Source organism: Diceros bicornis, chromosome 35, assembly GCF_020826845.1.
Source record: "Diceros bicornis minor isolate mBicDic1 chromosome 35, mDicBic1.mat.cur, whole genome shotgun sequence".
Lineage (NCBI taxonomy): Eukaryota > Metazoa > Chordata > Mammalia > Perissodactyla > Rhinocerotidae > Diceros > Diceros bicornis.
This window is the reverse complement of record NC_080774.1, coordinates 8,004,172-8,021,249: the sequence shown is the minus strand read 5'-3', so window position 1 is coordinate 8,021,249 and position 17,078 is coordinate 8,004,172. Positions and strand designations below refer to the sequence as shown.

General features: G+C 52.0%; 1 protein-coding gene across 4 annotated transcripts in view; it reads left to right on the top strand.

Annotated features, from left to right (window-relative positions):
* Positions 1–16,466, top strand: part of BCL7A (BAF chromatin remodeling complex subunit BCL7A) — a 31,301-nt gene extending 14,835 nt beyond the window's left edge. For 2 of the 4 annotated variants that reach the window (XM_058531360.1, XM_058531364.1), the window contains 3 exons: positions 2,797–2,964; positions 9,597–9,718; positions 13,574–16,466. In XM_058531360.1, coding sequence (XP_058387343.1) covers positions 2,797–2,964; positions 9,597–9,718; positions 13,574–13,645 — 362 coding nt within the window. In that variant the 3' untranslated portion in view covers positions 13,646–16,466. Of the gene's footprint in view, positions 1–2,796; positions 2,965–9,596; positions 9,782–10,022; positions 10,961–13,573 lie in introns of those variants that run through there. The other 2 variants (XM_058531361.1, XM_058531363.1) reach the window with 2 other exon arrangements.
* Positions 16,467–17,078: the final 612 nt, after the last annotated feature.

Below are 17,078 nucleotides of genomic sequence, written 5' to 3'. Positions count from 1 at the left end.
AGATTCAGCAAAGGTTAGCCCAAGTGTCCGGGTCACGCTGTTACCACATTACCAGGCTAGGCTCAGGCAGCTCTCTTGCTAAACATTAGTGCTTATTGTCATTGATTAACAAAACCTCGTGCTGGATCCCAGGGGTCGGGCCTCCTGCCTTGTGTGCTGCTTGCACATGTACACACGTATCTTGGCATAGGAAGGAAGTTTAGATTTTCTCGAAAGGTAAATCAGGAGAGTGTGCTTTTTTTTTTTCAAGTCCCAGAATTCACGAGAGGATGTTTTTGTGTAACGCGTGCCCCAGAGTACACTTAAAAGAGGACGCATTTTACCCGGCTGGGGCTGCGTGACTGCCTGGTGCTTCCTCGGCAGGGTGAGGTAGAAGAAAGACTCGGGGTTCAGAGTGGGGCAGACCAGCCTGAGCAAGGTGCCTGGGCCCCAGCTTCCCTCTCTGTAAAGTGAAGGTGGTGACAGCATCTACCTGGTAGCTTGTTAGGAGAGTTAAACGAGGTTGACTGTAAATGCTCTTGCCTGGTGCCCGGCATGCAGTGGATGCCCAGGACGTGTTGATGTGTTCCTGCCTCCCTCATGTCCTTCCCTGTCCCTCCCTCTCCCTCCCTGTCGCTCCCTCTCCCTCCCTGTCTCTCTATCCCTGTCTCTCCCTCCCTGTCTCTCCCTCCCTCTCCCTCCCTGTCTCTCCCTCCCTCTTCCTCCCTGTCTCTCCCTCCCTCTCCCTCCCTCCCTCCCTCCCTCTCCCTCCCTGCCCCTCCCCCTCCCTCCCTCTCTATCCCTGTCTCTCCCTCCCTCTCCCTCCCTGTCTCTCCCTCCCTCTCTCTCCCTGTCTCTCCCTCCCTGTCCTTCCCTCTCCCTCCCTGTCTCTCCCTCTCCCTCCCTGTCTCTCCCTCTCCTTCCCTCTCTCTCCCTGTCTCTCCCTCCCTCTCTATCCCTGTCTCTCCCTGTCTCTCCCTCCCTCTCTCTCCCTGTCTCTCCCTCCCTCTCTATCCCTGTCTCTCCCTCCTCTCTCTCCCTCCGTCTCCCTCCCTCCCTCTCCCTCCCTCCCTGTCCTTCCCTCTCCCTCCCTCTCTCTCCCTCCCTCCCTCTCCCTTCCTCTCCCTCCCTCTCCCTCCTTCTCTCTCCTTCTCTCTCTCCCTCCCTCCCTCTCCCTGCCTCCCTCTCCCTCCCTCTCCCTCCTTCTCTCTCTCCCTCCCTCTCCTTCCCTCTCCCTCCCTCCCTATCCCTCCGTGTCTCTCCCTCTCTCGATCTCTTTTACAAAAATGGCTGTGGTCCCAGGTGCGCAGCATGGCCCAGAAAAGCAGGAGATTGTAGGAGTATTTTTGAAATTACCATGTGGGTACCTGCAGTAAAATATCTCTCTGTACCCAAAAAAGGGAGTCCGGAGCAGGGAGGTATGTGCCCTGCAGCCCCCAGCTCTGTCACCAGCTCAACCACTAACGTCATTGCCTGATTAACTTTCTTCCCTTTTCTCTTTTTATTATGAAAAATTTTGTAACAGAACAATATAGAGAATAGTAAAATGAACCCCATATACCGACCGCCTAGGTTTCTAGTAACACGATGCCATATTTGCCTCATCTATTTTTTAAAATGTGTTTTTTAATCAAAATGCAATTCACATATTTAAAAAATGCACAGCTCTAGCAAGCGGTTAAGTACGCGTGCTCCGCTGTGGCGGCCCAGGGTTCGCCGGTTCGTATCTGGGGCTCGCAGCTACGCACTGCTTGTCAAGCCATGCTGTGGCGGCATCCCATATAAAGTAGAGGGAGATGGGCACGGATGTTAGCCCAGGGCCAGTCTTCCTCAGCAAAAAGAGGAGGATTGGCAGATGTTAGCTCAGGGCTGATCTTCCTCACAAAAAAAAAAAAAAAAAAATGCACAGCTCTTGAGTGTAAAGTTTGGGGAATTCTGGCAATTATACACAACCTGTGCCAAAGCATTTTAAGGTAAATTTCCTCGCATTATATTTTAGTCTGAACCTTAACACTTCAGCATGTGTCACTAATAAATGGCATTTCTGTATACCCACTGTATATAGAAATGTTATCACTCTTAACAAAATTAACAATAATTCCCTAATATCTTTTAAACTCCAGACTATTTCAAATTCCCCAATTGTCCCCAAAACGTCTCTTGCAGCTGGCACGTTCAAAAGAGGATCCAGATAGTTTTCTCACATTGTTCAGTACCTAAGTCTCTTAAGTTTCTTTCATCTACAGTAATCTTCCCTGCTTCTTCTGTTTTTTCAGTGGTATTGGTGTTCATGGTATTGACTTGTTGAGGAGCCTGGGCCGATGGTCCTGTGAAGCATCCCGCTTCGTGTAGTTCGCTTGTTCTTCTCTCCCCTTTATTTTGTGTCAAGTGGCGGCTGGTCTTGGGGCTTGATGAGATCAGAGGAAGCATTTTGGCAGTGCCGCCTGGCGGACCGTGCTCTGGCCTTTGTATAGCCTCAGAGCGAGGTGCCCTGGATGTCTGGTTTCTTCACCCAGAATGAGGTCTCAGATGTCCCCCAGAGATTTAAAATGTGCTAGGCCACGTCTGCAGCTGGCGGCCTCCTCAGTGAGCCAGTGGGGAAGGTCAGGCCCAGCTCCCAGAGTCTTTTGCCTGGCAGGACGGGTGGACGGCCCTGGGTGGGCCGGCTCAGGGGCTCAGGAGGAGGGGGCGTCTCCCTTCCTGGGGGAGCATCCTGTGGGGCTGCAGGCAGTGAGACGTGGGGAAGCTGAAGCCCCCGGCCCGCCTCTCCTCCCTAGCTGCGGGATCTCACCCTGGGGTTCTGCCTCCCCCGTGCAGATGACAACAGCAACCAGAGCTCCATAGCAGATGCCTCCCCCATCAAGCAGGAGAACAGCAGCAACTCCAGCCCTGCTCCGGAGTCCAGCGTGGCCGTGCCCGGCGATGGCGCCGACGCCAAGGTGGACGAGGCCCAGGCCGACGGGAAGGAGCTCCCGGGGGCTGAAGGTACGTGCCCTCCAGAGCGGGGCTCAGAGAGGCCGCTGTCCATCCAGCCCTCGGTTCAGACAGTTGACAGGTATTTAAGGAGGCCCTGCCAAGTGCCAGCCCCCAGAAGGTGACAGTAGAGGAAAGGTAATGCCTGGAGCTCATGTTCTGGTGGGGCGGTTTAAACATCCTGCAATCTAGTATTTGGAAAATCAGTGCTGTGGAGAACTATAAAGTAAGAAAGAGGAATGAGGAGTCTTACAAATTACGGGGGGTGTTGTGATTTTAAATAGGGTGGTCAGGGAAGGCCTCATCGAGAAGGTGACATTAGATCAGATTAGGTGAGGGAGCAAGCCATGTGAATAACTGGGAGAAGAGTATTGTGGGCAGAGCAAATGGGCAGTGCAAAGGCCCTGGGGTGAACTCAGTGTGGCTGGAGAAGAGCAGGTGAGGGGCTCAAAAAGTGAGATGAAGTCAGAGAGGAGGTGGGATGTCTATTGTTGGGGGCTCATAAGGCCACCTCACAGACCCCGGCTTTTATCCTGAGTGAGACAGGAGCCATTGGGAGTTTGAGTGCTGTGATCTGAAGGACCACTTTGGTTGCTGTGACTGAGACTAGATAATAGGGGGGCCAGGATAGAAGCAGGGAGACCAGTGAAGGGGTTACTGCAGTCGTCCAGGTGGGAGAGGATGGCAGCTGTATTGGGGTGGGCAGAAGAGGAGGTAAGAAGTGGTCTGATTGTGGAGGACGTGTGTGTGTGCGTGTGTGTGTGTTGACACATGTGTGTACGTATGTTTGTGTATTTTGAGGTCTCCTGATTCTCTTTAAATGAAGGCAATAGGGAGTGGTGGGGAGTGTGGTAACTGGTGAATGCAGGTCGTTTGGCCCTAGAAAAATTGAAAGAATAGTGTAATACTCTCCTATATACCCACCAGCCGAATTCAGCAGTTGTTATTTTTTCTTTCTTTGTCTGTAAGTATTTTCTGGGGCCATTTGAAAGTAACTTGTAGACCTTAGGACATTGCGTTCCTAAACACTTCAGCATGCATCTTTTAATGAGAAAGACATTCTCTTACATAATCACAAATACCATCATCGCACCTAAGAAAATGAACAGTAGTTCCCGATTGTCTAATATCGAGGTATATCTCGAAGGTCGGGGTGATGTGTTGATGGGTGGTACGTGGGCTGAGTGAGAGGGGACTCATGGATGACTCCCAGCACCTGGAGGGACAGCCTTGCCGTCATCAGTTACAGGAAGGGCAGGCCCCGTCTGGAGTTCTGGGGAGAGGTCCTGCCCTCCAGAAGGGCAGGGCAGGCCCAGTCTGGAGTTCTGGGGAGAGGTCCGACTGGTGTGCTGCTTACACTGTGCAGGGAGGCAGCTGGCCTGGAGTCGGGGCTTCGGTGCTGGGGGAGGGCGTGCGTCTCCTCCGGAGAAAGGCCGTCCTATGCCGTGGAGTTCGTTCACATCCCATTCCATTCCCTTCGACACACTTTACCCACATTGGCCCTGTGCAAGGTTCTGTGCTGGTCCTGGGCCTCAGTCACAACTGAGTCCTGCCTCCTGCCGCCAAGAACTCATAGGCAAGAAAAACATCAAAACTGAGAATTACAGCCTATAGAGAAGGTGCAGCCAGACTAGATCCAGTGTGTGGTGTGCAGGTGTGACCACGGAACCCAGTGGTATTTTTATTTTTAATTGGAATTGGATGTCAAAATTTAAAAATTGAGCAATTTCACTTAAAATAAGATTGATTTCCAGCTTCTCTTGAAAAAGAAGATCTGGCAGTACTGGACCTGCGTTTCCATGGAGCAGCAATCAGCTAGAGCAGAGACGTTGTTGCCCCTCCAGGGAGGGCCAGACAACCTGCATTCACCAGTTACCACACTCCCCACCTCTCCCTATTGCCTCCCCGACGCTGAGGCCAAAGGCAATTGCTGTGTATTACCCCGTGATCACTGTTGTTTTTCTTATTGTAGATTTAAAAGGAAAATTAAGATGTTTCTTAAACCTCTTTCTCTACCAAGAGTGGGAAAGTAAAAGGCAGAGAGACTGGGGGAATACACATTTCTTTGAGGAAGCGGAGACTATTCCTTTAGATTTTCTTTGCAAAGCTTATTTGTGTCTGAATTAAACAGCCCACGTGACTCATTCATGGCACTACCTGGCCCCTGAGGGGCTTTTAAGTTCATGGTCAGTGCTGTGATAGACACAGAAAGGAAAGGGAGCCTGGGGGCCTCCAGGAAGGCTTCCTGGAGGGGGTGCTGTCTGACTTGAGCTTGACAAATGAGCAGGGATTAGAAGGGGGACAGGAAATCCAGGCTGAAGGGTCCAAGGGGCAGTGCCTGGGGAAGTGCAGGGGAAGGGGTGAGGCAGCCACGTGGAAGAGGCTCATATTCTCAGTGTGGCACCCTTTCTGAGCCCGGTGAAGAAGGTGTCTGGGTCCCGGGTAGGCCCCTGGGCAGATGGGAGTGGGACGCAGGTAACCCTACACACGGGAGCAATTCAGACATCAGGATGCAGACTGAAGCGAGCCCCCCAAAGAGTCCTCCCCATCCTCGGGGTGGGGACCACTGCTGAGTCTATTTTGCAGCCCTCCAGAGGTAGTCTGTGCGCCTAGAAGCATCTGTATGAAGCTATACCCTCCCTTTTTAGAACACTCTCTTAATCACCATGGAGATTGATCCACGTTAGGACACAGATTTGTTTTATTCTCTTTACCAGCTTATCTTTCAGTGATATGAATGTGTCATAATTTACATAAATAGTCCCTGCATTGATGGTCATTAGGTTGTTTCTGTCTTTTTTTCACACACCCGGTGCTGCAGGGACTCTTGCGCACACGTCTCTTTGCATCCTTGCTCAGGTGTGAGTGGGTCTGGAGGACACAGCCCTGGAAGTGGAACTGTTTAGTCAGAGGTTGCGGGCATTTAAGGAGTCGGTAGGCCCTGCAGTGTTTTCTCCAGAGAGGTGGTCGGTAGAATGGCTTTCCCCCGAGCAGGGGCTTTCAACCTCGGCATTACCAGAATCATTTGCAAGTGATTCTTGGCTATGGGGGCTGTCCCGTGCATGGTTGGGCGTGGAGAAGCATCCCTGGCTTCTTCTCACGAGGTGCCAGTAGCACACCCCCACCCCCACCTATGACACCAAAAAGTTTCCAGACGGTGCCACATTGGGGGAGGGGGCAAAATCGCCCCCTATCCTAATGGCTTTGACATAGCCTTCCACCGTGTACAGCATGTGGGCATCGCCCCTCGTCCCCCCACAGTGGCCCCCAGCACCGTCCTGGTAAGGTGGCTTTGCAGACAGAAGGCAGTGAAGCCAGGGGGCTGTGGACGCAGGACAGGGAGCTGGGCCGACACTTGCTAGCTGTGTGGCCTTGAGCTGGCAGTGTCACCTCCTGCACACCTTCCTGTTTCCTTGTTTATAAAATGAGACAAATAAGAGTCACCTCTTGTCAGGTCATTGCAAGGAGTGAATGAGGCGGGAAAGGAAGTGAAATGCTTGGGCCGAGACTGGCGGGCAGGAAGGGCCTGGTAAGCGTGGGAACCGCCTTCTCTGCCCTCCTGTAGGGGGAGGTGTGAGGAGACCGGGCGTAGGGGTCATGCAGGACCAGGTGTGGGCACATCCTGGCTTCTTTCCCGTCCTGCTTTCTTTCTGGCCATGGCCTCATTTCTCCCACTTTTGGGGTCTGTGTCTCCTTTGCCCTAAAGGGCCGTTTAAAGCTCAGCTACAGGAACTGTCTTGGATTAGTGCTCCCATGCCTGCCCCCTTTTGGTAACTGCCACCGCCACCACCACCACCGCAAGCTTTACACATCTGGGTGGAAACCACACCAGGGTCCTCTTCTGGCCACCCCAGGCCACGGGGTCTGCACAGTTGCCCAGCATTGCTCAGGTGGGACCCCCACAGTGGCCAGGCCCCCCTGCCTATTGCTGGGGGCTGCCCGAGCTCCTGTGGGAAGGGCGTGTGGGCACACCCCCTCGGCCTGCCCAGGTGGGCGCACGCTGCCTGCTGGGACAAGGCGGTTGGTCGCCAGCTGTTGACCTTGCTTTGAACTTGTTTACTGCTGAGTGAGTTCAGGAATGACGTAATGTCCAAACTCCCTGGACTAAATTTAGGCCCCAGGAAAATAGTTTCCCCTGGTTAAGTTCCAGTACCGTTGCTCTGGGAGAATCGGGCTACTGCGCTGAGCTCTCCAGCTGGGCAAGGGGTCAGCATGACTCTGGGTGACCAGCCACTGTCGTGATTTCTGAGCCTCCACCCGGGGCCCCCACCTCCCTCTCCACTCTGCAGAGCCCACAGTGTGAGGCAGAAGGGGAACTGGTCAGAGAGAAGAAAGACAGTAACAGTTGAAAGTGTTTGCTAAAGCAAACATATCTTATGAAATAGACTATAACACTAACATGGATTTTTTAATTGAGATGAAATTCACCTAATATAAATGTAACCATTTTAAAGTGACACTTCAGTGGCATTTAGTCCATTCACAACATTGTACAACTACCACCTCTGTCTAGTTCCAGAACATTCTCATCATCCTAAAAGGAAACCCTGTACCATTTAGCACTCACTCTCCATTCCCTCCCTCCAGCCCCTGGCAACCACCAATCTGCTTTCTGTGTCTGTGGATTTGCCTTTTCTGGATATTTCATATAAATGGGATCATACAATAGGTGGCCTTTTGTGTTGGGCTTCTTTCACTCAGCACAGTACTGTCCAAGTTCATCCATGTTGTAGCATGGGTCAGTGCTTCATTCCTTTTCCTAGCTGAGTAGTACTTTATTGACTGGATGTACCACATTTTGTTACGCATTCATCTGTTCATTTGCATTTGGGCCGTCTCCATCTTCTGACCATTGCAGAGAGTGCTGCTGTGAACATTTGTGTACAAGTATTAGTTTGAGGACCTATTTTCAGTTCTTGTGGGTCTCTACCTTGGAGTGGAATTGCTGGGTCATGCAGTAATTCTGTATTTGACTTTTTGAGGAACTGCCATTAACATGGATTTTAAAGGTAAAACTAAAAATATGAAAGATGTCAGGTTTATGGGGAGGTGGGTTCTATGCCGCGGATAACCCCTCAGTTACTCTCACCTGGGTTATTTTGCTGCTTGGGTACTTTTCCTGTCATTTCGTTTATTCTTCACAGCGACTTGACAGGGTGGCTATAGTCAGCCTTGATTTTGTGGAGGGCGGGGAACCTGAGACTGAGAGCCCCAGTCCCACAGGAAACAAGAGGCAGGGGCACGATTGGAACTCAGATCTGTCTCTAAACCCTGTGTCTTCCCAGACACCAGCCCTGGTGAGGGCGGACCCCTGACCCTCTGCATGGCAGCAGGAAAACCCAGTTCAGACCCAGGCGGGTGTTGGGTCTCCTGGCACTGCCTACGAGAGAGCAGGGCTGCTCACCTGAGATGGACGGGCTGGGAAATCAGCCTCCTTGGGAGGAGGGTGCTGCACCTCCTTCCTGCCCTGCTACCCAGCCCTCTCCTCCCCTCGTGCCTCAGGCCCTGGAGGGTGGCCAACTTTTCCCATTTCCCCATATTGCTTGCTCACTTTACAACTTAAGCCTGGATTTTTTTTTTTCCCTTTGTTACTCCACTGCCTCAGAAACCCCAGAAAGTAAGGCATTCTTGAGTATTTTAGTGTGCTTTTTAAAAATCAGGGTGACGTATGTTGCTGGGGCCTTGAGTGCAAGCAGAGCGGGGCCCCGGGGAGGATGTTGCTGCTCTCTCTGTGAGCTCGCCGGCTCTGTGCCCACAAGAAGCTCCCGGTACAGCCATTGCCTGTCTTCTTCCAAAGCTGCACCTCCTCATGCAGCCTGCTACGGCCTGCACCTTCCTTCTGCTCCAGGAGCTTGGCGAGTGAAACAGGGAGACTGAGGCGTAAGAAGGAGCCCAAATACCTGGCGAAACAGGTTCATAAACTAAGTGATTCCTTGATAGAATGCTGTGCAACCATCTTGTATGCTCTTGTATTTAGAGAATTTTTAAAGACATGAAAAATTCTTCTAAAATACTGTGTGATCCCTATTTGGGGAGAGTGGAGAATTGTATCCATGTAAGGGGAAAACATCTGGAAAGATGGGAATAAATCCTCTAAAATGTTAGTGGGGAGGTGGCTGGGGGTGGTGTGAGATAATTGGCGATTTTAACTTTATTTTTGTCTGTTTCTGGCAATGATCAGTCATTGCTCTGATGATCAGAAAAATACCCATATTATTAAGAGAAATGTTTACAGAGGGGCGTTAGCCTCTGCAGTTTGCCAGGTGGGGAATGCAGGCTCTGTAGTGGAAGAGGGAGGAGTCAGCAGCCATGATGGTCGGAGCGCGTTGTTTCCACCAGAGGGCGCTGGGTGCTCGCAGCACAAAGCCCGTAGCATCCTGTAGATGTCCTCTCAGGGCGCTTGGCAGGTAATGGGTGTGCAGGGAAAGGGTTGGAGGCCCCAGGGCTGGTGTGTGGCCTGGTTGCTTAAAACAACATCACTGAAAAATAAGCAAGAGGCTTCCCAAACCCCCCAGCTCATTGCAGCCCTAACAGACCATGTGGCCACAAAACTACCCTGTTCCAGGTATTTTTAGTAATTGGTCCATCTGGCTGCGCATCTCATGTGTCTGAAAACAGCTTCTGCCGTCTTGCTTTTCCCTCAGATGCTTCTGATGAGCAAAATTCACAGTCTTCAATGGAAAACTCGATGAACAGTTCAGAGAAAGTTGAACGGCAGCCATCTGGAGACGCAGGTCTAGCTGCAGAGACGACCACAATCTCTCAGGTACCTCGATCGAGGTCTCAGAGGGGCAGCCAGATCGGCCGGGAGCCCGTTGGGGTGTCGGGGGTACGTTGAAAGGCGTTTTGTTATTTTGTTTTGTTTTTTTCTTGTTGGACGATTGGCACTTTCGTGTATTCATTGAGCAAGATTGATGAGCATCCTTCTGAGTCCTGTCCTGGGTGCTGGGGTTATAGTGAAGAGGAGACACATGGGCCCAGCCCTCCTACACCCTCCTATACCCGGGGAGGGTGTAGGAAGAGGAAGGGTCCTTGATCCCAGCCTCCGCTTCATCACTTTGTTTATTCAGGTCCACAAAAGCATTGCCTGGTCTCAGTGACCCAAAGTCAGCTCCCCGTAGAGCTGGGAAGACAGGTCTTCAGAAACCTAACTGCCGGGTGAATCATCCTTTGGAATTTTGCAACTGACTACACTCCCCCTACTCATACCCCTTTCTGGGTCATCACTGTTTGTCAGAATCTGGTCTGAATTAGTGCAGAAGCAAATGACCCAGTGGATAGGACCAAACGTCCTGGGTTCAAATCCCAGCTCCTTCACTTAGCATGCACTGAGCCTCAGTGTCTCCAGCTGCCAAAATGGGACCACAGAACTGTCTTGGGGCCGGGTGCAGATGAGATGAGAGAATGTGGGTAACACACTTAGCGTGGAGCTGGACACACAAGATGCCCCATTGTTGCCTCAGCCACCTCTGGTTTTTCACCGTCAGCCCCCTGTGCTCATCTAAGAGGAGTGGGGACTCAAAGGTATCAAAACTTCAACTGATAAAACTGTTTCCACTTTGCTGAGAATTTTTGGGAGAAACTGACAGTAAGTAGCAGAAAGAAGAGAAAGGGCAGGACACAACAGGACTTGGTCTCCACTTTGTGGAGCCTTGAGCCAGGCCTTCCCAATGGAAGTATCTCTCAGACTGTAACATCTGTCTACCCTGAGATCAGCAGCTCCCCTCACCCTACAGAACACTCCTCCAAATGCCCCAAGACACAGAGGGAGTATTGAGGAAGAATGTTTGCAGTGGCAAGAAATTGGCCACAGCCTGTTTGTGAGAAGGGGACTGGTTAACTGAATCTGGGGTTGTGTATAAAACAGACTAGTATGCAGCTGTTGAAGAGTGTGGTTGACGCAGGTTCAGACAGAGAGTAAAGAAATATTCTCGCAATGTGAAATGAGGAAAGCAAGTCGCAGAGCCTCAGGCAGAGCATGAGCCCATTTGATTACAAATAAAAATCAAAGCCTCGTCTATAGTTGGTAAAACCGAGATGTCAGCTGGGGTCTCCTGGCCTCCTGAACTCAGTGGAGGAAAGGTCAGCCAGAACCTTTGATTCACAGCCTGGGTGCGTCTGATGCTCCCCCCTTGTCATCTGAAGTGTTCGTCCTCACATTCCCCCCACTCCACTCCCTGTCCCAGGGGACCCAGACCTGAAATCGGGCCTCTCATCATTTTCATGCACACAGAGACACACACGCTCGTCTACAGAGCTGCTGGATTCGTGAGCGAGGGGGAGGATGCATTGCAGTAAAGCAAACAATTTGACATTGAAGTTCGGCCATTCCTGTTTAACAAAGAAAAAGAGGTGTGGTCCCCCCACCCCCAGTATCAAGAGGTTTCCTGTGGCTCTTCTCCCTGCTCGTCTGTCCTGAGCTCATGTGCCTTCTCTCCTTCATCCCCACGTCCCTCCCTCCTCATCCGTCCCTTAAGCAGAGAGTCCACCTCCCTCCAGCTTCCACTCCCAGGTCCGTGTATTGTTCCCCCACCCTCTCCCCGTCCAAGCGCTCTGCAAACCAAGGACCTCCTTCTTAACAGGATCCCCCTTCCTCGGCAGGCAGCGGCCCACTTTCTCTTGTCACATCTGTATTGAGCTTGTATCGCTTGCTTTATTAAACAAGGGAGAGGATATTGGTGATGAACACAATGCAGTCTATACAGAAACATAAATAATGTACACCTGAAATTATACAATGTTATAAACCATTCTGACCTCAATAAAGTAATTGGGGGAATAAAAGGGGGAGAGGAAAGACAGAGGCAGCTCTCCCGGCCTCCCTGCAATACCTGCTCTCAGGATCTGCCGCAAGAAACTCATACACGGGGCTGGCCCCATGGCATTAAGTGTGGTTAAGTGCGCGCGCTCCGCTGCTGGCGGCCCGGGTTCAGATCCCGGGCACGCACCGAGGCACTGCTTGTCAGGCCATGCTGTGGAAGCGTCCCATATAAAGTAGAGGAAGATGGGCATGGATGTTAGCCCAGGGCCAGTCTTCCTCAGCAAGAAGAGGAGGATTGGCATGGATGTTAGCTCAGGGCTGATCTTCCTCAAAAAAAAAAAAAAAGAAACTCATACACATCCGACATCAAGGCCCGGGGTCTCTCTTGAACATTTATTGGGCACTCACTGTGTACCAGATGCTATGCCAGATTCTAGGGACCCAGGGTGAACCAGCAGACGAGGTCCCCCCTGCCCTCATGGGCTCATGATGGAGTTGGGGAGGCAGAGACACAGCCAGGGTACAGCAGACACAGTGGATTACAAAGTCACAACGTGTGCCACAGGAGAACCAGAACAGGTGACGTGAAGAAGCCTACAGGAGCAGAGCACTCTTCTGGACCCCGTCCACGGAGAGGAATGGACTGTGAGCGGGAATTTGAAGGATGAGATGTTAGGTTTGGGATGGCAGGTTTTCTAGGCAGAGGGAACCAGATGTGCCCAGGCCTGGAGACAGGAGCAAGCCTGAGGAGCAGAAGGGGAGGCCGGGGTGGCTGGGGAAGAGAACAGCGAGTCAGGGCGGAGCGATAGAGTGGGATGGGTGTCGGGGCCTCTCGCCTGGTAAGGAGTTCGGGTCTTGTTCTGAAGTTGGTGGGAAAGCATCAGCGGGTTTTGCATTCTGTGTATGATTTCTCTTTGGGGAAGATTGCTTGGGCTCTGTTGAAGGCTGTGTGGGAGGCCGTGGAGGAGGCTCAGGTGCGGCCGGGGTGGTGGGCCGAGGGGGAGGTGAGTGGGCTCAAGGGTGTTCGGAGATGGAGTGGATGGACTTGCTGTTAGGTTGGGTGTGGGAGCTGAAGAGAAAGGGAGGACTCCAGGTCCCGTCCAGCTTTATCCCGGGCAGGTGGCGGTGCCATTGACAGAGGCGGGAGCCCCAGTCAGGAGGGGTAGGGTCACAAGCTGGCCTCAAGTAATGGGTTAGATTGGAGATACCTGAGATGATTGGCTGGGAAGGTCGAGGGAGAGGTGGCTGAGTGAATGTTGAACCTCTTTTTTGAGTCATGGGACTTCTTGGGAATTTGGTGACAACTGTGAACCCTTTCCCCAGAATAACATGCATATTGTACATTCAACAAATGCTGAGCATCTGCCCAGACCGGGCACCAGTGCAGAGCCCCGGAGGAGCATTTGCGTGTTGACTAAGTTGGTTTGGGCCTTTGGGAGATGGCCTTAGAACTTGGAGAGGAAAACTGGAAACTTGTGCCCTAATGGTTACCCTCGCAATTAATTACAGATTGGAAGATTGATAATGGGGTCATCTGCTCCAGGCTGGGCGGGGTGAAGGGAGGGAGGGCTTAGAGGCACAGAGGGCAGTGTGGTAACAGTCCTGGCGTAACAAGGAGCTTGGAAAACCCAGAAGGAAGCCACTGTGGCAGGGACAGGTGGGGCCCGGGTGACGGGGCTTGGTAGACACAGGAGGAGTTTGGGTTCAAGGTTCCCCGTGGCTCTGTGACCCTCCCGAAGCCCACGCTTGGGCCACAGGGTCCTTCCCTCAGCTCCTTCCTGGGCTGACTACCTCACAGCTGGCCTCCACCGCTCTCCTGACATGTTAACCTGTGTTTCTCTTTTCTTCGTCTTCCCCCAGGATTTGGAAGGAGTGCCACCCTCTAAAAAGATGAAACTGGAGGCTTCCCAACAAAACTCCGAGGAGATGTAGACGCTAAGGTCAGTCCTCCGATCCACGTTTCACGGGAGATCCATCAGCAGGCTTAATTCTAGAACAACTTCACCCGAGTGACTCCTCTCGGGCGCGGACAGAACTACTAACTTTTCAAGTTTACCAAGTGCAAATCCAAGAAAATCTAGAACGGCGTAACTTCTCAGACACTGAAGAACTTTCTGCTGTGAAGTGAAACACTCAAGTCTTGAAGTGACTGTCCTTGGAAAGGCGGGGCTGACAGCTCAGGAGTGTCTGCACACTGTCTCTGAAGCCAAGATTTCATTTGTGTTGCTGCTGTATTGTTTTTTTTCCCACTTCTCTATTTAACGAGATAAGCTATTTGAGGGTGGTACCGATCAGGAATTCGCTGTTCGTCACGGCTTTTTCACCGTTCACCCGATTCTTTCTGCTTTCTTTTTTTGTGCCTTGTGCCCTTGAGGTGACCTCTGGCATGTTTTCCTGGTTGTTTTGCATCTCCCTTTGTGAAGTGCCCTCTTGGTTTTGTTCAGGCAGCTGCTGCCACCGTCCTCCAACCTCCCTGCCCCAGGACTTCATTCGGAGCGGAGCAGGCCAGGGAGGAGGAGAGCCCGAGGCCACCTGATTTCCAGGTACCCTGAGCCCTGGGTGGGGGCAGCACCAGCCTCTGGGGTCTGAGGAGTCTCAGATGTCAGGGCACTGTCCCCAAGGGCTGGCCACTTGATATGCTCTCGCTTCCTCGGGGCATCTGAGGCTGGCGTTTCCAAGCCCACGGCGGCCCAGACGGACACACAGAGCCCTTAGATGGTTCTGGCACCTCCACCCTCTGCCTCCACCATACCGCTTTCTCTCACACCTCCGAACATGAAATGGCTTCTGTGGCTGACTGCAGGATTGTCTCCTTAAGACGATAAAAGGGCTGAGGAGGCTGGGAGCAGATGGCAGGAATAGCTGGTGCTGAACTTCTCTCATAGGACGTTGCTTGGATTGCAAATCCACAGTAACCTGCTGTCCTCTGCCTCCCCAGCTCCCCCCGGCCCCACCCCAGGGAGGTGAGATTGCAGTCAGCTGAAATCGGCTTGCTACGGCGTCCTGTTCCTGACCCTCAGAGCCAACAGTTAGATCGTGTCTCATTCCCAGGATGCGCCAACAGTCCCCATAGGGGATCGGGGCCTTGATGATTGGGCCTCGAAGGCCAGAAACAAGGCACCAAGAAATTGGAAAGCTTTGCACTCCTCCAGAAAGGGGTAATTGAGTCCCTCCCCGTGCCCATCTCCCGCCTGTGATGGGACAGCTTCTTCTCACTAAAATGGAGATGCCCCCTTGTATGAACTGCCTGATTGTTTGGTTCTGAGGCCTGGTTTGCTCTTAATTCCTATCTGGACTCCTCAGACCTTAACCTTTTTCCTGAGCTCTCTTTACTGCACTGGAGTTCCAACTCCCTTTGAGTTGTGGGGTGGGGGGGAGGGTTGTGGGTTTTCTTGGTTGGTTTTGTTTTGTTTGTTTCATTTTGTTTTGTTTGGCTAATTGGTGCATATTCAGGTACCACCTTTGACGTGTGGATCTCTCTCCTGACCACCATGGGAAGTGTCTGCCAGATTCCATTTTCTAAGAGTTTCTGAGGGTGAGGCTCTTATTTTTTTTAAGGGAGCCAATCTATTTCCTGCACTTCAAGAAGAATTCAAAATGTTCCTGAATTTCAAATACCTCATGCAAAAATGTCTCCTGAAATAAGGGAAAAAAAAAAAAAACTTTGAAAATCTTAATGTTGAAGTTAGCGATGCCGAAAGGTTTCTGTCTTAAAAAAAAATCCTTTTCCATTTTGCCCCTCAGGCAGTCAGTTCTGTGGAGAACTGTGTTCTGCGTTACCTCTCAGTGTATCTCAAGGCGGCTTTACCTCCAGATCCTCTAGGGTTAGAGTAACTTTTTTCTTTGCAGCAAAACTCCATGTTGATGAAAGATGAATTTGGATATTTATTTCCTTTTCTTTTTGGGAAACGAGAGGTTACAACCAGACAGCTAAAGGAAAACCACACACACGCGTCCACGGGAACAGCAAGTGGCCGGGGTCCCCTACGCCCCTTCTGTTTGCAGTGGCCTCTGGACAGGCAAGGGGAGTCGACACGGTCGAGGATGAAGACAACATCCACGAGACCGAGGCTGTCATTAGTTTTTCTCTGAAGTGCCTGAAGGTAGGAATGGGCCGGTGGTTGGGACCAAGTGGGCCCCACCACGGCCACGCCAGGCAGAGCGCCAGCGGCCCTGCACTCAGTGCTGGCCGGGAAGGCCTTCCACACGGAGTGATGAGACTGCAGAAATCCACACGTGCTTCCTTCCCCGCCGCAGCCCGCTCCTCGGAGCCGCTGTTCCCCACCACCCTGCACCCCTCCCACCCCAGAACCTCAGACCTTGCAGCCGGCGAGCCAGGGGTGGGGGGCCTAAGTGAACACCTTCCATGGACACCAGGCCCCGTGGCCGAAAGTGCTCCCAGGGCAAACTCACTCCCCGCAAAACTTGACACTGGGGAGGCTGCGGCTACACATTCCACAAAGTGCTGGCACTTAACCCAAAAGCCAGAAGGCAATTGACCACCTCATAGGGTGGTGACCTCCCATTACAAACGACTTCATGGTTTGGAATGTTCATTATGGCCAAGGAGCTGGTTAGAGGTATAAAGACCTTTTTTCACTGTTACCTGATTTTTTTTCCTCTTATGATTTTTTTTTTTTTTTGGTGTGTTGTACAGCAGTATAATTTTTCACTTATTTATTCCATCAGTAGATATGGTTTGTACAATGTACAATGGTTCCATTTCAGAAAATAAAAAAAATCAAATCATGAACACCATGTGATTTTGTACCATTATGACAAAGAGTAAAATCTGATTGCTGGGGAGGCTCTGGCCTCTCCTGCACAGCCGTGTGGCCCTGGCTTTGTACAGGACACCGTAAGCTCCTTGCACACAGAGATTCCCACGGTGATGCTAGCTGCCATCATTAAGCACCAGCTGAATGCTGCGGGCAGTGTTGTCGCCCACCTTGGGCCGGTGAGGCAGAAGCAGGGCTGTCCCTTGCCTGAGTCGCATAGCCTGTCAGAGCCCCAGTGTAAAAGCCACATCTGGCCCCTCAGCCTGGATTCCTAGCTATGAACACTGGTTTGCTGTGTCCCCAACTTTGGGTGGCTCTGGCCTGTGGCAGGGACTCTACGGGGTCAGCCCACAGGTGGATTGCAACTCTGTCTTGACATCTAGTGATTTGTGGTCAGGCCGGACCAGAACTTGCCCTGGGCCCCTCCCCTCCCAGCAACTCAGACACTACTCTCCCTCTCAGCTCAGACTCCCTCCCCCGAGTGGACTTGCTCTTCTCTCTGTGCCATCTCACTTCCTCCACTTCTACCTGAAGCCCGGCCCTGGCTGAGCCGCCTACAGTGGGGAACGGGGTGGGATTATTGTTTT